This window comes from Miniopterus natalensis, chromosome 8, assembly GCF_054644295.1.
Source record: "Miniopterus natalensis isolate mMinNat1 chromosome 8, mMinNat1.hap1, whole genome shotgun sequence".
Taxonomy (NCBI): Eukaryota; Metazoa; Chordata; class Mammalia; order Chiroptera; family Miniopteridae; genus Miniopterus; species Miniopterus natalensis.
The window spans coordinates 39,181,547-39,201,770 of NC_142088.1; the positions used below are offsets into that span (position 1 = coordinate 39,181,547).

Genomic DNA, 20,224 nt, shown 5'->3' on the forward strand with positions numbered 1-20,224 from the left:
GAGTTAAATGGAGAGAGAGGTGGTATTACTCAAGTCATCCATTTTGCTGGAGTGGATTGAACAGATACAGCATGATTCTGTAATGCCGTGGATTAAAGTGAATATAGTATGTTTCTGGAGCCAGTCTTTGGACAACAAACAGTTTTGCTATGTTCTAGGGTTTATTCTTAGAAACTCAGTCTCAGACAAGCCCCTAATTCCTTCTCCTAATAGTTTCTTAAAATAATAAGAATTGCTTGTTATTTTGTGATTGACTCTTTACTAATACACATGCCATTTTTAATAAAAAGTATTACATTTAAATTTGCTTAAATTCAACAGAACAAAAAGAAACCTCTTGCTGAATATATGTGTGTATGTGTATCATAAAAGATTGTTTCTTAAAAGGCTTCTCTAGTATTAAAAAAAGGAAAATATTAAGAAGTTAGAATTGTTTTTTAGACTTCCTATTGTGAAAGGAGTTAACATTCATACTTCCACCTCCCTCTTTTCCCATCTCTTAATGTCTGATAATTATTGTTTTTTACATTGTCAAGGTTTGTAATACATTTTGTCTAATAACCTGTAATTCCCATATTTGCTTAGCTTTACTTCCATATTTAAATAGTGTAGATGGCGAAGAAGGGAAGGACTAAGTTTTAAGTCACTGTGTATTTAGAAGTCAGAAAGAGGGAGAGGATGTAGCATGGGAGGCCGAGAAGCAGCAGATAGGAAAATTGTGTCCTGGCAGCAGATAGGAAAACTGTGTCAAGTAGAAGTGTTTCAAACTGAGGGAGCAATGTAGTCTTATAGTTGGTAAGAAAAAGGTGAGAATTCAGTATTTACTGTTGGGTTCAGAAATACAAAGATTAGTAGGTGAGTGGTTTCATTGCAGTAGCAGTGACGACAATGTGATTGCAATAAGTTGAAGAGAAAATAGGGAAAACCAAAAGTAGAGAGCATTATAAGACAGCTCTTTCTTGGAGTTTAGCTTAAAGGGAACAGAAAAATATAGCTGGAGGAGGATTGAAGTAGAGCTTGATGTTTTGCATTGTATAGTGGGAATATCACAACATATTTGACACTGCAGAAAGAGGAACTGTTGCAGGATTGGGGCCCTTAAATAGGTAAAAGAAAGGATGGGATCTGGTGCTCAAGTAAAGGGACTGGCTTTAAATAAGACCATGGGCAATTATTCAATAGTAACTGAGAGTAAAAAGGGAGGGAGGTAGAGGGTTGGAAGGTTTGAATAGAGAAAAGAAAGCGTACAGACATATTTCCTTCAATATAGTCACCGTTAAAAACAAAACTACATTTTTGTTTATTCCATTGCACAAAAGAAATTACCTTTAGAAGCTATGGCATGTTGTTTCAAATGGCCTTAGGGGTAGCAAATTTTTAGCCCCTTATATCACTTAGGATGCTGGTTAGGACAGTCAATCTAACAATGTCTTAAAGAGTTTGATTTTATGTAACAACCCAGATGTAGGAGTTCCAGGGTAGGCTGACTCTGCTATCCTCAACATGTGAATTCCATTTTTAGATCCAGGATGGCTGTCCCAGCTCCTACCATCAAGTTCACATTTCAGCAATGAGGGGGGGGAGAAGGGGAAGCAGAGCACACACATACACTTGCCACTTTATGAGAAAGTATTATTAACTGAAAGTCATGCATATAATCATTTATTTATTTTTGGCAAGAACTCAATCACATGGCCACCTTATTGCAAAGGAAGCTAGAAAATGTAGTCTTTGTTCGTGGCAGCCAGGTACTCAACCAAAATTAGGAAATTCTTTTATTGAAGGAAAAAAATTGAGTAATAGAGATTGAGGGACAGTTAGCAGTCTTTATTATAGTTTTCAGAGATGATTTTGAATTTGGGGATGTAGCAGTACGTCATGTGGAGCCTAAATCTGGTTAAGCTGGGTACAGTAAGACCTCACTTAATGTTGTAAATAGGTTCTGCAACTTTAAGTAAAGCAAAGTGTAACTAAATTTCATCATAGGGAAGAACTAAAGGCTAGGACCTGCTCTAATGTGGGGTTTTTTTTAGTTTAAAACAAAGTTACCAATGTCTGGAATTTAGTTATCAGTAATGTATCAGTGTTGGCTTCTTAGTTTTGATAAATGTAACATAATAAAATAAGATAAAAACATTAGTGGCAGCTGAAACTGTTCTGAGTGTGCAGGAACTTTCTGTACTATCTTTGTAACTCTTCTGTAAATTTAAAAGTTTTCCAAAATATAAACTTTATTCAATAACAATAACAAAAACTCTATCCCAGAAACACACACACAGAAGTTACCTATGAACCATAGAATAGAGCATTCAAATATTAAGTATATACCATATCTATTATTTATCTGTGCCCCAACTTGTTTCAAATAGTATTTGGGAAATTGAAGGTTTATATAATAGCTGTAATAATAAAAACAATGATAATATTTTTTAACTTAGTCACTGTGCTAAGAAGCTTATGTGGATAGTTATTTAATACTTGCAACCACCCTATGAAATGGGTGCTACTGTCCTCATTTTACAGGGAGCAACTGAATGTAAACATATTATGAACTTCTCTGAGTCACAAAACCAGGAAGTATTAGAAATAAGTTTGTACCCAAGCCTACTCTTGTGTTCTATCTGTAAATAGAATGTTCAGACCTCAAGGTATAAATACAGGTATTTGTATTTGTTATCTTTCAATTAACAAAGTTTTTATTTCCTCTTAATAACAAAAGTTTCACAGAAAATGTTGACAGACTTAAAAGGACAAAATAAAATCTAGAGAGGACTCTTAACATTTGGAGCATTTCATAAGTCCTTCTCCCTTTCAAACAAAATTGGCACCATACTGCACTTACATAGTTTTATATTCTGAGTCACAAAACCAGGAAGTATTGGAAATAGAATATTTGTATGCACATTACATTGCATTTATCATAAGCATTTTGTGTGTTAATTGAAAACATGGATTTAAGTTGCTATGTCCTGTTCTATTGCCAGAGCATGTCCCTTAATTTATTTACTCATTCCTCTGTTATGGGCTTTTATAATTTATAAAACTTTTATGATTTTTAATATAATTATATAATATACAAATTATGTGAATATATATAATATGTAATTACATATAATTTTATAATTCCAGTGTTATAAGCAACAGTGTGATGAATATCTTATAATACCCTTTATATGCATCTCTAATTAATTTATCAAAATACATTTTTAAAAATAGAATTTCTTGGTCAAAATGTATATATAGTTTTGGGGTTCTTCATACATTCTGCCATATTGTTTTTAAAAGCTGAACCAGTTTTTATTCTAATAGTTTATTTAAGCACTGGTTTCATCGTGAACACTCCAGTTTGGGGTATTAGTACTTTTTTTTGTTTTTTGCCTATATTTGTTCCCTAAGGGATTTAAAATAATCTTGATGTTATAATAATATCTTGTAACTTTAACTGTTACTGATCAAAATAGTAACCTGGCTGCCTTTGCTGGGTGGCTCAGTTGGTTGGCGCATCCTGCTGAACACCAGAAGGTTGTGGGTTTGATCCCAGTCCGTGCATGTGCACAGGCAACCAATGGATGTTTATTTCTCTCTGTTCCTCTCTCTCTAAAGTCAATAAAAAAGCATATCCTCAGGTGAGGATTAAACAAAAAGTAACCTGGCTAATGTCACCATCATCCATTTGTTAAATCTTGCTGAGAACAGAAATGGAATAGTCTCTCTCTACATTCAAATAATATTTCCTAGAAAATCAAAACTTCTAATAGGAATTGAATTTAAAAGTGGCGGTAGTACAAATTATTTTTTGTCACAAGTAAATAATGCCTTTATTCCAAACTTGAATTTTAGCTTTAACACACTTAATAGACTTTTAAATCTTAAAATTTCAAACATATTTTTAAAATTTATATACATTTTGTTGTTAATACCATTTCAGAGAGAGAGACCTATAGCAATCAAGGCAAAGCATTATCAAAGCATGTAACTGTTGACTCTTGATAGTTAATCTTTTCTATATGCCTCAGTCCCTCAGTCACTATTAGGTATTTCATAGATAGAGTTCTGTTGCCCAGGCTAGGTGGCTCAGCTGGTTGGAGCATCATTCTGTACACTAAAAGGTTGCAGGTTCGATTTCCGGTCAGGGCACATGCCTAGGTTGTTAGTTAGATTCCCCGGTTGGGGTTGCGTACAGGAGGCAACTGATCAATGTCTCTCTCTCTCTTCTCTCTCTCCCTCGCCCTCGCCCTCTTTCTCCCTCTCCCCCCTTACTTTCTTTCTCCCCCTTCCTCTCTCTCTAAAATCAGTAAAAAATATCCTCCAGTAAGGATAAAAACAAAGAATTTTGTTAACTTCATTTGTTTTAAAGTGGTGTTCTGTTGAATTAGTCTGAAAAGACAAAGTGAGACAATTTAGTGAAAAATTCAGGTAACATTGGAAGTCTTCTGTTTTAGCTTTTGGTGACACTCTTATTGAAAATTATTATTTTTTTGTAGAGTGTTTATACATTATAAGCTGGTTTATGAAGGAGATAAAAATTTATTTTATTTAAAGTTTCAGTGGAGGTGTTGTTTGAATGTGTATGCACTCATGTATGTGTTAATCAGTAACTTCCTGATGTTGAATAGGTCCTTCAACTGGTATTATCCTGATGGCTTTATAACTTAGTTATACCTATTTATCTGTTAAATAGGAATAATAATATATATCATATGTGTGAATTAAATGCAGAATGACTGATTTCTTAGGAAGTTAATTCTAGTCAGTGTGTTCAAGTCTTGGAATTACAGATTTCTCAGATATCAGAGCTTATATCATTTTAGTATAGAAGCTTCTGATTCACAGCCCTCCAATCTGTCAGGTTACCCTTTCCTTTTTAACCTTTTAAGAGAGATGATTATCCTGTCCTACCTTTCTTGACTGCCTTTCTCATTGTTTATTCAGCTATATTCTCGAAGTCTTGTTTAACACAATACTGTGCACATTTCATATTGGATTTGTGCTAATTGTATGAATTCAATATGTTGTTATTACTAGCAGTATCATTATAATTTTCTTCCAGACTTACTTTTAGAATAAACTTTTTAATTTGGGTAGGAAAGTAATTCAAAGGGATTTTGCAAAAATTTTATTTTAGCATGTAATAGCTACTGTATAAGTATTTGTTGAGAAAATGCATTTTATTCATTCATATATACAGGGATGGGCAAAAGTAGGCTTACAGTTGTAATGCAAATAATACAATAATTCATAAATAAATAATAATACAAAAATAAAATCAGTTTCGCATACTCACATCTGCAAACCTACTTTTGCCCACCCCTGTATATATCTTTTCTTGGTGACTACTTTTTGACAAGACTGCCTTTTGCCACTGTCTTTAAGTTTCTTGTTAGAGGTAAATAAATTTTTTTATATGACAGCCAAGGTTAAACTCACCTGTATCAAGTGCTAATCTTAGTGTATTTTATCCATGTATATAAATTATATCATTATACAATCAACAGTCCCTTTATAAATAGCATTTAGGTAAATTTGATCTGGAGATCATATATTTCTTTCATTTCCCTTTTTAATATTAATATGACCCTAAATGTTTTTTAGGGTCTTTTTAGCTGCTCCTTTTCACTTAGGATCAGTCTTGGTGCCATTTTCACATGTTTTGTACAAAACATAATGTTTGTTTATTCTATATGTAGTTGCTTTTTGATTTGAACATCTATGGTCAAGCCATCTAAGTAGAAGATATTGATAGAATAAAATTTCTGGGAGGTAATTTTCCAAGTTCTTATCTATTAATTATGCTGACTTTGCTGTTTTACAATCTAGGACCTCTGTCAAAATACATTCACTCACAAATGTTTACTGACTCTCTTCTGTGCGGAAGCCACATTGTTAGTTTATACGTAACAAAGTGAATTTTGCTTTAAGATACATTTAGTGTGGAATGTAAGACATACATTTAAAAATGTAATACAAAGTTAAAAGCAATGAAATAATGCCAGTAAAGGTAGATATGTTCATTCTCCAAGAGCTTTGTTATTCAAAGTCTGTTAAAGGACGACTACTTATTTCTCCAAATTTGGGAGGAATTCTTATAATGATAAAGCATAGGAAAATAGCACTTGAGTGGGGAAGAACTGAGTTATGGTCCCAGTGCCTATAGTTGGTGCTTAGGAAATGTCTGAAGAGTGAATAAATGAATTAAGTCAAGGGATAAAGGTACTGGAGGTACTGTTGCATCTGAACACTCAGCTTCAGTGGGACCACAAGCAGATTCTGAAGGGTGGCTCATATAATAATAGACATTTTTCCGTTGGTGCATACAGTAACCTAAAGACTGAGTAGTAAACCATACTTACTATGGTAGCAAAATATGGCCAAATTAAAAGAAAACTTAATTCACCTTACTGAACAATCTGTAGTTTTGGTGGTTTATTTTTGTTTCTTTTTTAGGTTGGGCTTGAAGATTCAACTGTTTAATTGTAAGGAGTTCATTCTTTTGAACATTTATTAAATACTTAACATATGTTAACTTTGGGGAAGCTCAAACAATAGGAACTCAGCCTACTTAAAAGGACAGAAATACAAAATTATCAATATAGTTTTGATAGGTACTATAACCAAGGCATTGTGCAGAGCATAATGGGCATTAATGAGAGAGATTATTTTCTACAGATTGATCTAGTTGACTTGTAAGGATGATATAGGTGCTCAATGTCATACTTTTAGAATAATTAGAAAATTTTAGAATAAAGAGCATAATGGAAAGAAATGTTACCCTAAAGCTACTATTATTAGTTGCATGAAAGGGTATAATGAATTGGATAGGTGGAAGGAGGGACCACAAGAGAAGGAATCCATTTGATGATTTGGGGAACTAAGTTCAAATATATATCATTTTAACATCCCCATTTGTAGGGACATAGTCTAGAGAGTGAGTTTAGGTCTCTTAATTTGACACTTTATAATTATTGCTCTGAAATAACAAGGAGTGAGTGCTCCCAATTTTCACTTATTAATGTTGCTTAGTAAAGAGTATCTTTATAAAGGTTGATATCCAGACATTCAGGAGATATTTAAATTATGCATTTATTATGTTGTAATCATAAATGTTACCTTAGGCATGCAGGACCTATCCAAGTTAAATGTAGCTTTAAAAATATTTTTGCTTCATTTTTAATATAAGGACTGAGGTGAAAAAAAGATGAAAAAAAATCAGTATTTTAAGTTAAAATTTTTAATTTTAAAATTATTATTGCACTGGTTGCTGCTAAGTTATGACAGAGGTATTCTCTTTACATGTGGTAACATAAAGAACCTGATCTAGTTCTTAATTCATCCAGGAGTATATTTTTATAAGAAAATTCTCATTTTAAAAGTGGTAAGTAACCTGAAGTCTGTGTAAATACAATACTTTCTTCAAAAGTCATTATACCGTGGAGCATATATTTCTACTGTGATATGGCAGAAATTAATAGTGGTCTATTTTTAATATCCAGTGAAATTTACATGAAGTTTCTTTGCTTCAGATTTTGTTTTTATATGCTCTCAAATGAGCTATGAGATCTAGTAATATATCAGCATTGCTTATTCTTGGGTAATGAGTTTCTCTGTGATTATTTGAAATATAGTATGTTTATCTGTACTAACAATAGATTCTTCTATAGTTAACAAACTGCTATTTCATTGTTAATGGTGGTTTTACATGTTGTGGAAATGAATTTCCTTATTTTACTTATTTGATCAAATTGAAAATCTTAACTATATTTTAAAACTTTTTGCCACAGCGTTTTACCAACGAGGATCATTTGGCTGTCCATAAACATAAACATGAGATGACACTGAAATTTGGTCCAGCACGTAATGACAGTGTCATTGTGGCTGGTTAGTATATGCTTTTATTAATAGCTTATATACATATTTCACCTGGAATGTGCACAATTTTTGTGTATTCTCTGTAAATAATATAGTCTGGTGATATTCCAATGATTTCATTTACAGTAAATGTTGGCAACATGTATTTTACCCATTACATCTCCATGTTTCCTTCTGACCATTCATTTCACTTTTTTGTATGGTTTTCAAATGTAGATTTCAATGTCAGTTTTGTGGAAGTTAATTAGAAACCTGGGAGCACTCATACCATCTCCAAAGTTTATATTTAATAGATAATTAAACTAATGCGATATTTAGTCATTGTTTCTTTTAGCTGTTCAAGCCTGGTCTACAGTGCTGTGGGAAGATAGAGAATGATACTCCTCCTGTTATGAGAAAGAGCACTTAGACAACTTGTTTATTAGGATTTTGTTTCTACTTCTTTGAACTAAACATCTGTGTTAGTAAAACACTCTCAGTAGTCTCCTAAATTCAGTCAGTGTTTTGTATGTTGATCCTATGAACATAAAGTATCACCTAAGCAGATGATTATCTTTCACAATATGTGAGAAGAGAAACCTAATTTATGTATTGGTTTATTGTCCAACATGCTGTGTTAGTTGCCCCTCTTTTGGTATTTAAATATATATAAGTACACATCTGTGTATATGTACACACATATAATATGTGTAATTTCTCTGCATTTTATATATAAGTATTGAGATAAAATATTTATATGAAACGTATTTATATAAATTTCAGACTTTTAGTGTCATAACTACAGATTCACATATCATAAATATTCAAAATAACACTAAATTATTTTCTTTTGTAAAGCCTAGGTTACACTCTTTGCAAGTCTGTATTTATACCTAAATACTGAATATTATTAGTACTGTAAGATTATTAGCCAAATGTAGAGATCAAATTTACATGTGCAGTCTTTGGAAGATAATGAGGCAAATATTAGATGGTTCTTCCAGTACTTTCAACATCAAAATTTTTGTAATGAAAAAATTGAAGGTAACGAAGTTGATAATTTATCAAAATAATTTATTTATGAAAAATGTAGGGGAATGTTCAACCTATCTTCAGTTCCTTAAGTAAAACGAAGCAGAGAGTGAGATGTGCATTTCTTTAGAGTGTCATATATCAGATATTATGAACTAGAACCAAAAAGCAGTCAAATAAGCTGTACAACAACAACCTGGAAGGTACTCTCTCGTAGGCATGAAAGTCTTTGTTTCTCTGAAACTGTCTTAGAGCAATATCTCTTTTTGTAACTTTAACTCAAAAGTGTTTGAGATTACTTTCTAGAAACTGCTTTTCTATCTGCATTTAGTACAATAGAAAAATAGAACACATTCAGACACAGCACTTGACCATTTTTTTACTAACATATATCGAGGTGAGTAATTTAGCATTACTATATAATAGAATGCATGATGTGTATAGTATATATTTGATGATCAGCAACCATGAGCAATTTGCATGTTTAAACGATTGTGCTTGTGTTGACTTTTCTCTAGCCCGATCATTCCAATAATCACTGATAAAGTGATTTATGTATATGCATTTTATTTTTAAGACTTTTCTCTCCCTTTAACACAAATTAGGAGCCTTCTGTTGAGCTTAGATAGGTAAACCCCTTAAATGTGAACAGAAGACTCAGATTTATATTCAGTTTACTAATTCAGTCATGATAGACCTAAGCTGATACATGTATGCCCGGACCTTACATACTACGATTTTGGAAATCTTTTGGGGGTTCAGGGTATATAAGTTGCAGACTAACTAATAGGTAAAAGAATGACACAATAGAGACTTTTTAGCAATTCTGATAATACTAATAGTATCTGAGGTAGGCCTACGTTATGTGTAACGTGTGACAAGTAGGTCATTTTAGTGCTAACTACATATATAGTAAACACCTTAGTACTCTAATGTAGTATCGTATTAGTATATGTGTCAGGGTGAAGAAAAAACATTAAGTAATGCCCACTTTGGGGATACAGTAATTAACAAATATAGGAATTTTAATTTCACAAAAGATTTTATAACTATTTTACCTTAAACTAGGAGTCATCTTATATTTTTATTTAGCTTATGCAAGATTCATGCTATAACCTATAAAATTGATGCCCTAAAAGATATAAAATGTGAATAGAATTTGAATATGTTACCAACTCTGATCAATATGAATAAATAACCTTGAAAATAATAAGATTTAATAGGCAAAATTTATAAATTTACTATTTTTTATTACACATGGACCTTACCAGTCATTTGTTCTGTAACCAATACATACATATATATGTTCAATACATGTGGTAATGCACATAGCATGCGTAATATTCAAATATAGTGAAAATATTTCAAGTTTTGAAAATGTAAAGTTGAAGTCCTGTGCTGCTGAGAAATTAAGCTAGAACATTCCATAGATATGGAACTCTTACATACCTAGCTCCTCATACAAGATTGAAAAATGCATTAAAATAGAAAATTAGCTTCAATAGATAGTAATAAGGAGGGTTTTGTTTTCGTTTGTTTTTATTTTAGGGCTCTTGTTTTAACCTTTTTTTCCCCTTGTATTTTTATTTACCTGCTAAGGATTGTTTTATCTTAAGCATGCTTTCAATAATAGATTATGAGCACTAGTGGAAGGGCCAAGTTAGAGTGTACATACATGCTCTTGCCTTAGTTTTCCCCAAATTGCATGTATTTTAAACTTAATTTTTAATGTAAATTTTTTAAAAATCTTATTGTGTTGACTAATGATAATAGTTGATCTCTGAGTAGAGGATGTTTATATCACTCTACTCAAAAGGTATGGACTAAGGAACAAGAAGGACTTCTTTCATGGTTCATAAACTTGGAGGAAATATCTTGAACTGCAACAAAAATTTAACTAAATTTTGTTTGCTTTAAAGGAAGAGGACTTTCCAAAGAAAGAATTAACAGCTGACTGAAGCAGTCCTGCTAAATTGTTAATTTACTAGGTATATTTTAGGGTTCTTTATGATATTTAAATCTATATGATTGCTTCTTGATATTTATTTCAGATCAGACCCCAACACCAACACGATTCTTGAAAAACTGTGAAGAAGTGGGTTTGTTTAATGAGTTGGCAAGTCCATTTGAGAATGAATTCAAGAAAGCCTCAGAAGACGACATTAAAAAAGTATGTTGTTAACCATGATTTTAAAGAGTACTTCTCACAGAATAACAATTATAGTTTACACTTCTCCTTTCTTATTTTAGATATACTGATTGGCTATTTTTTTAACTCTTAACAGTTTCTTTAATGTTTGTTTATCTTAGATGCCTCTAGATTTATCCCCTCTTGCAACACCCATCATAAGAAGCAAAATTGAGGAACCATCTGTTGTAGAAACAACTCACCAAGATAGTCCTTTACCTCACCCAGAGTCTACTACCAGTGATGAAAAGGTTAGAAATTTGTATTTATGGTAGAAACACAAACTAAGTGGAAAAATCAGCATCCCAAGTAAGGATTAATATTTGATCTACGTAAAACATTAAGGTACTAAATTGTATATAATTCAGTGTCAGGTTATATGTGAAAGCCTGTGAATACTCACAGGAATTTCAGAGAGGGAAGATTTCACCTTTATAGATAATTAGCTTTTTATTACACACAGAAAATTTATAAGGGAGAATAGCAGTCATTTTAGATAAGACATTTTTTAAAGGATATATAAATTTAACTTGATTTTTCAGGGTTTTGCTATTTTATTTTTAACTACATTTATACAGTGATAGCTTAATTAAGAATCTTTACAATGAAAAGTTGAACAAAGGTTATTTAGGCTTTTAAAGGGTTATGGGCATAGTTATTCATTCTCAGATCAGCAACTAAGATGATGATGATACTGTCTTAGTACAGGCCTTTAGTAGGTAGGTTAGGACCTCATTTCTGGATTTTTTTAAATTTTTTTTTTATTTTTCTTTTAATATATCTTTACTGATTTCAGAGAGAGGAAAGGAGAAGGAGAGAGAGAGATAGAAACATCAGTGATGAGAGAGTCATTGATCGGCTGCCTCCTGCACACCCCCAACTGGGGACCAAGCCCTCAACTTGGGCATGTGCCCTGACTCAGAATCAAACCTCGATCGCCTGGATCCTAGGTCAATGCTCAACTGCTGAGCCACACCCAGCCGGGCTCATTTCTGGATCTTGAATAGCCTGGTAACTTGGGACCACCTGGGCTCTCATCTTAAACTTAGTATGCCTAAATCAGAGCCCTTGATTCTTCCCACAGTTTTTCCTATCTCAGAATATTTTCTCCCAATCCATCTAGTTTCTCAAGCCAAGAATCCTTAATTTTTTTTCTTTTCCTTCACACTGAGACCAGCAGCAAATCTTACCAGACCTACTTCCTGAATAGATCCTTAACTTATCCTCTTCTGTCTTCGGTGTCACCATTTTACTCCAAGTCATCATAATACATTGTCACTTCCCTGCTTGAAATCCTTCAGTGGCTTGCCATTGCATTTAAGGTAACTCACACTCTTTCCATGAGCCCTCAGTGATGTGGGTTTGTCAGCCCATCCAGCCTCACCTCATACCATTCTTCTGGTGCGTTTATGAAATATTGCAAGCTTTTTCTTGCCCCAAAGACATTATTCTTAATGTTGCTTCTTTCTCCCTAGAGTGATCTCCTTATCCTTTCAGTATCAGTTCAAATACCATTTTTTCAAAGAAGCTCACATTACTTCACTGTACTATCTAAAGTAGCCAAATATAACCTTCTGTCAGTTAATCTTTCAGTTATTTATTATGTTGTACTTTTACTTCTATAGCACATTTCAATCTGAAATTTTTTTTGTTTTACTTGTTTATTGTCTGTCTCTTTCAGCTAGTCCTTGAGAACATGTTATAAATTCTCAAACTTGTTGAATGGGTGATGTTCCAATAGTACTAGTTTATTTTTCTATGTATCTTAATAAGATTTTGATAAAGAGCAGCAGCATAAAGGCCAATTCAAAGTACACAGTAGACCCAGTTTTTACACTAACAAACTAGTTAAGGAGTTCTGGGTAAGGTCCTTAATCTCTTTGTTTCCTAATTTGTAAAACGGGAAAAGATCATCTGTAACGTCCTGGCTAATTCACTGTTTTTTTTTATAATTTGGAAAGATCTCATGCCAATAACTATTTTATAATTATATAATTATGTATTTTATATTTAAGGTATCAATATTACTTGGCCATTTGATGCTGAGAAATTATCAATAATGAAATGATAGCTACCTAAAGCAAACATTTGCATTGCTCTAAATTTTTAAAAAATATTTCTATTATTGAATTTGTATAAGCCATAATACAGTCTCCCTAGACCTCTTTCCTTCTTCTTTTTCTTTTTTAATTGATTTTAGAGAGAAGAAGGGGGGGGGGGGAGAGAGAGAGAGAGAGAAACATTGATGTAAGAGAGAAACATCGATCAGTTGCCTCCAGTACGCACCCTGACTGAGGATTGAACCTACAACCCAAGTATGTGCCCTGACCAAGAATCACACTCATACCCTTTAATGTATAGGATGATGCTCCAACCAACTAAGCCACACCAGCCAAGGCCTCTTTTCTCTTTTTATAGTACAGTGATAGAGTAGTGCTAGACAATCCTTTCTGGATTTTAAGACTATGACTCGCTGAGAATGGATTGTATTTTTATTTTTTACTAAAATTCTCATGGAATCATAGCCAAGTTACTCAGCCTGACTTATTTCTGGATTGATAGGAAAACCAGTTGTACTGATAAAACCACTCAGATGTTTTTAAAATACGAGCATTGCGTTTGAAACTTCAGAGCTGCTTCTAAAATTTTCTTTTAATTAACTTTAGATATTAATTTACTTTGGGGGGTATTAAGTATTATCCTGTGGACACTTTTCAAAGTGTGTTATCTTCTGTTCATTAAGGTACATGAATTGACTTGCATTTTTTAATTCCACTTTTTATCTCATTATTAAATAGGAAGTACCATTGGCACAAACTGCACAGCCAACGTCAGCTATTGTTCGTCCAGCATCATTACAGGTTCCCAATGTGCTGCTTACAAGCTCTGACTCAAGTGTAATTATTCAGCAGGCAGTACCTTCGCCAACCTCAAGTACTGTAATCACCCAGGCACCGTCCTCCAACAGGCCAATTGTGTAAGTGATTTGGGCCAATCATTCACCTATTTATGAATTAAGTTTTTGTTGTCATATTATTGTTTGAATTGTGACCTTAGTTTTGTGTATGTATCATATTCTGCATGCTTTGATTTTTGGAAAAAGTATTTGGGTAGTCTTTTTAAAATACATGTATATCTAAGAAAATAAATACCTAAAACTTAGATGGTATTTCTTTTAGACAGGTAGCTCTTAAGAGCTTTCTGATAATAATTTTTCTCATTTAATATATTGGAAATTGTCCTGAATAAATCCATAACTTTTTCCATTTTCTTCCTGTGTTTTTTCCCCCCACACTGCTATATGTATTATGCATTTACAGTGCAATTAAAAATAATTAAATTTTGCAATTTGCTTTGCATTGGTGAGAAAATTTATTTTTAAATGTTATAGTAATAGGAGTAAAAGTACTCTTGTGGTTTTAAAGATGATTGATATAGATTTATTTTCTTTAATTTCCCTTCTTTTGTTTTTCTTAGTCCTGTACCAGGTCCATTTCCTCTTCTGTTACATCTTCCCAATGGACAAACCATGCCTGTTGCCATTCCTGCATCAATTACAAGTTCTAATGTGCATGTTCCAGCTGCAGTCCCAGTAAGTTTGAGATTTAGGCTATTTAAATTTTTTCTTTATAGCAAAATTTATCTTTGTAATCAGAAAATACACTTTGGGCTGTTTAATTGGTTTATGAAATAGAATTCAACAAAATATTTATTAGTCGCAAGTAGTATTTATTCCTTGATATTTATAGTGGTAACATGCAACATTTAAGGGAAACATAATTGATAGAAAACATTTTTTTATCCTCCAAAAATCTTGTTTCCCTTGTATTTTTAATACTGAGAACATTATTCCTAGTCAGCCCATTTCAATTTGACTAAATTTGTAGAATTCAAATATTAACACAGAGTTCTATTCTTTAAGAGGGTGTTTATACTAGAACACTTATCAGATAACTCCATGGTATTTAATGTTGTAGAAATTGTTTATTAAAACACTCTGTTAATTTTATGGTCAAATTGGGTTTACAGAATTATTTTGCTATTCGAGTGTGTGAAAATCTAAACACTCTAAAACAATAATTAGTCCACCACTTTCCTGAGAAAATCCCAAAAAAAAGTTGTTTGAGGGGCATGTTAATTATATAAATTTTAAAAGACATAGGCAGTGGTTAAATATCTAATTATAATATTTAATAATTTAGTGAATATTTAAAAGCACATTCTTTAGAATAATGTAAGTTAGAAATGATGCTTATTTTTCCTGTTCTCACATTTATAAAACAATTTTATTCAAACTCTATAAATGTGTCTTCAACATTAAACTTTTCATCATTAGAACCACTTTTTAAGATATCTGGCACAATTTTCCAAAACACATTTTCGTCATTTTTACTTAAGTAATTTCAATATAACACTTTTGAATCTAGTATTTTCTTTCTGGAAGTCTTAGGCCAGTTCCTAATACTCATTCATATAATAAAAAGATAGTTTCTTCTTTTATCTTGTAGATAGTATTTCTGATTAGTACAATATAATCATTTATTGCATAGCTTTTGAAAATTATTTTTAAAAGCCTACTTATAGTAACATCCAACACTTTTGGTGAGATTATACCCCAGAATATTATTAAAACTAATGTTAAATATTTATTTTTATTCCTCTAAGTGATATTTTTAAGTGTCCAGAATTAGCTTTGATTGAAATAATTTCCAGATTATGTGATCTTCAAACAGAACTTTGCTGTTCAAATGCATTATTTGAGAGACCGTAATAAGAACTAAATATAATAAGGTGACTACTTCCTCTTTTCTGAGCATATTTTTAGGGGGCAACATTCTTGCCCTGTACTTGAGATTATATGGTTATCATGTGAAATGTAACTGTGATGAAAGAAATGGAAGTGAAAAAGAGGTATACTTTAGTTACACAGTAACTAATCACTCAGAGTTGATACTAGGTTAAAAACAAAATGGGAAAATCTTTCCCAGGTTGTTAGAGAAATTATTAGACGTTACCAGGTTCCTGTATTTTTTTTTTTTACATCATGCATTATATTAATATAGCAAACTATTTTTATGTTTTATAAATTTATGTATTTTAGAAAAGCACAATTCATTGTTTAAATTATTTTTTATGCCCAGTTGTCACAACTTTTTTGACATTTTCTTTCACCTCAAAATAAATGGAAGTGTAAAGATATGTGAGAAGTTTTGCATCAGTCACTTGGAGTACTGTGAGTTTCTATAAGAAGGAACCATTAAAAAAAGAAATTGTGAAGATTGAAAATTAGGGGAGCAAATGTCTTAGAAATTGAAAACTTTTTAAGGATAAATTAGGATGTAAGATCAGTAAGGGTTTAGGGTAGAGATATAGTTTTCTGATTTGAAGTCTCAAATTATTATAGTAGCCATTGTGCAAATAAAGTTCAAATCTCATTTTGAATACATTCTCTAGCAATTAATTTTTAATATCTTTTGCATAGCTCGTTCGACCAGTCACCATGGTGCCTAGTGTTCCAGGAATTCCAGGTCCTTCCTCTCCCCAGCCGGTACAGTCAGAAGCAAAAATGGTAAAAAAGATATTACTTGTTATGTCCATTTCTTGAGCTGGTTTTGAAATAGTTTTTTTCATTAAGGCCCACTTCAAATGCACAATTTAGATCACATTTTGTAAAATTATGGGCTGTATTACACTATTACAAAAACCAGAAGATTTGGAAAAGGAAAGCTTCAACTAGCATGGTTACTAGTTAGTGGTGCTTTAAATGGATGGATGGATGGGAAGTAAATTTCTAATTCTTGTCTGGGTTTTGGCTATAGCTTTTAAACAAACTGTCCTCCTGGTGGAGGCTAGGAATATTACAGGTGAAACTAGGTGTAATATCTGAAGGCAGTGCTGATAAGTGGTTTTAAACAGTGATGTACATTTGTAGAACAATATTGACAAGAATTCTGAAATAGTACACAAATTAGTCAACGTTGCATCTGATATATAAAGGAAAACCATTTTTTTGAGTTGTGTTTCAGACACTAAGAAATTATTATTTAAGGAATGAATTATAGATTAGGAGTCAGGAGACATGCGTTTTAAGTTTAATCCTAACTCTGCTACTCATTACCATTAACCAAGCCACTGTAACTTTTCTGAGATTGGTTTCCTCATCTGTAAAACAAATGGATTATACTTAGATTTCTGGGGTTTCTCTTAGCCCCAAATCCTATAAATTTGCTAATTTTCTTGCTAGAAAACCTGCAGCTGCTGCATTTTTTTTTTAAATTATCTCTACCCTTCAAAAGTCTTAAATTTCATCTAGTGTTTTTATTTAAAATGGCGGTAAACCCTACTTTAAATCATATATAAATGAATTCCCTAAGAGGCCTTGTGATAATCCCTGAAAGATAACAAAGCCAGAATTTTGAATCATGGCTTTGGCAGAGAATATTGTTTCCTCTTCTCACTTGAGTTGTGAACCTTGAAGCAAAGAGTAGTAGGACCTGAGAAGGTCTGAATGCATATTCATTCATGATGCTCTTTCAGATGGTGTCCCCAAGAATATTTTTTGGGATCATTCCACAATTATGTGTGCTCAGTGACATCACTGAACTAACTCGGCATGTGGTCTATTTTATTTAGTTCCCTGACCCTGACCTTAGGACCATGGTAAACTAGCTCCCTTCAAGAAGCTCTCTGTGGTTTATGCGGTGTGGGTGAGGACAGCTGTTTTTTTAAGCTGAACTTGCACACACAAAGTGTGGATTTCCAACACAGCTTTGGGAAGAGACCTTACAGGGCTCATATACCAAAGGAGGGAATAGGATATATACCATCACCTTTGGGGATTGAATGCCATCTGGGCTCTCTTGCATTATGCCATGGTCCTTATGGAATTCCAAAATGAGAATGGAGGGTCTTTCCTCTCCCTCCACAACCAACTTGCAGCCAGTGGTGTGGCTGGTTTTCCAAAATGCTGTACAAGACAGTGCCTCTTCTGTGCATCATCATCATCTTTTATATAAATCAGTGTAATTCTCACTTCTACCGTCTAACATACTTTAGGGCAGTTTCTTCTTAACAGCAATTAATGTACCATTAGGAAATCAATAGATAAATAGTTATTAGGCACCTATTATTTGCTTCACTTCAGTGCTAGGCACTGTATTAATGATATAAATTTGTACACATAAAACCATTACATATTGCAAGGCTTTAAATTTTTTATTGCTATTCCCTATTAATTTCAAATAATCAATCTGAAATTGGCATGGGATAGCTTTTTTTAACAATAAAACCTACACACCATCTGAATGAACTAAGTAGATGATTAAGGTGTGTGAAAATTAGCTGCTTATTGATTGTGGTAAGAGAACTTGAAAACCTGAAAGGGAAATTTTTCACATAACAGCATGTTTAGATCAGAACTTCAGAAATACTAAGATGAATCTTCACTTGATAGCCAAAGAGCTTCACTGGGAATATTTTTTATACTTTTTACTTTAAACACATCATTCTAATAAAAAATTCAGTTAGTGAGAACTGAGAGTAGAAATGGGAGTTAAAGAGATCATATTGTGGTGCATTGCACCTAAAAATATTTTTACATATTCAGTGGGCTTCTTTTCTTACAAATTAATTCAAAAGGAACAAATCAGATTTCAATAAAACTCTTGACTTACAAGAGTAGGCCATATTTGTAGAAACTATTAAATTTAGCACTTCCCTAAATAGCACTTTCTCTATTAAGTCACCAGAAAATTAAATTAATAAGAAGAAAAGTGTTTTGTATGCTTGTATATTAAAAAAATACCAAGGCCATAACGTTTACAAATTTATATATAGCATGGGGAGTCACAGATTGCCCCACTTAAATTTAATAATCCAAATAAATTTCTTATTAGAAGTTTGCTAATGTGAAATAGCTATATTTAGATGATTGCCTATTTTAATTGGGATAATAAATGTTTGTCCTTTTGTAATTAAATAAAAAGACTCAGAAGTTAGTCTGTTTCCTTTTTTTAACTTTCATTATGGACAATTTCAAGCTTAGATAAAGTAAACAGGATAATATAATGAACCCCCATCACCCACCTTCAATTATTAGCAAAATATTCTTATTTTATCTGTACCTCAAACCACTCCCTACCCCCACTCAATTGTTTTTAATAGGCTTTTTAAATGTAAAATTTACGTACATTGGAATGAACCAGTTTTAACTGTACAGTTTTGATAAGTGCATTCATGTAACTCACACCCTTATTATGGTATAGTACAGTAACATCTACCCAGAAAGTTTACTTTCCTTCCCAATCAGTTCACCTCCCCCAACTGTTCTATTTGTCACCAGCAATTAGTTCTAGAACTTCATATAAATGGAATCTATATATTCTGTGTCCAGCTCAGCATGTGTCTGTAAGATTTGTCCATGTTGTTGAGTGTATCATAGTTTGCTTCTTTTTATTGCTAATATTCCATTTGTATGAATACCACAATTTCTTTATCCATTCTCTTGTTGATGGACACTAGAATGGCTTTTAGTGTTTAGCTACTGTGAATATACTATGCACATTTTTATATAACTCTTCTTGTGAACATATATTTGAGTAGAATTGCTGACTCAGAGGGTAGGTATACACTTAACTTTATGAGAAACTGCAGAGCTTTTTCCAAAGGTTTACATTCCTACAAGCAGTGTATGGGAATTCTAGTTCCCACATTTTTCCAGCATTTGGTTTTGTTTATCATTTTCCTTGTAGACATTCTATGAGTGTATAGCAGTATCTCTGAGTCTGTAGCTTGCCTTTATTTTTCTTATTATATTTGTACTATTATTGATTGCTACTATTATCTTTAATATTTCCTTTTGCATACTTAATTGGATTTAGTTTGCTTTTATTAGCTTCTTAAAGTGGAAGCTTAGATTATTGATTTAAATATTTTTGCCTTTTAATATATGCATTTAAAGCTATATTTGTCTCTGTACAAATTTTGATATGCTATATTTTAATTGTCTTTCATTTTCTAATTTCTCTTGTGATTTCTTCTCTGAGCTATGGGTTATTTAAAAGTGAACTGTATAAATGGATTTACGCAGTATTTACTGTTGTGTCTGTCTTGTTGTATTCAGCATAGTGCTTTTGAGACATTGTTGTGTATTTCGTTCCC

The 20,224-nt window shown here is 32.4% G+C and overlaps 1 protein-coding gene across 4 annotated transcripts in view; it reads left to right on the forward strand.

The window, feature by feature from the left end:
* The window catches only part of ATF2 (activating transcription factor 2), a 70,878-nt gene that overhangs the window by 23,345 nt on the left and 27,309 nt on the right, over nt 1-20,224 (forward strand). For 3 of the 4 annotated variants that reach the window (XM_016206880.2, XM_087819756.1, XM_016206958.2), the window contains exons 5-10: nt 7,779-7,875; nt 10,929-11,047; nt 11,188-11,316; nt 13,864-14,042; nt 14,543-14,657; nt 16,548-16,634. In XM_016206880.2, coding sequence (XP_016062366.1) covers nt 7,779-7,875; nt 10,929-11,047; nt 11,188-11,316; nt 13,864-14,042; nt 14,543-14,657; nt 16,548-16,634 — 726 coding nt within the window. The remainder of the gene's footprint in view (nt 1-7,778; nt 7,876-10,928; nt 11,048-11,187; nt 11,317-13,863; nt 14,043-14,542; nt 14,658-16,547; nt 16,635-20,224) is intronic. The other variant, XM_016207026.2, reaches the window with a different exon arrangement.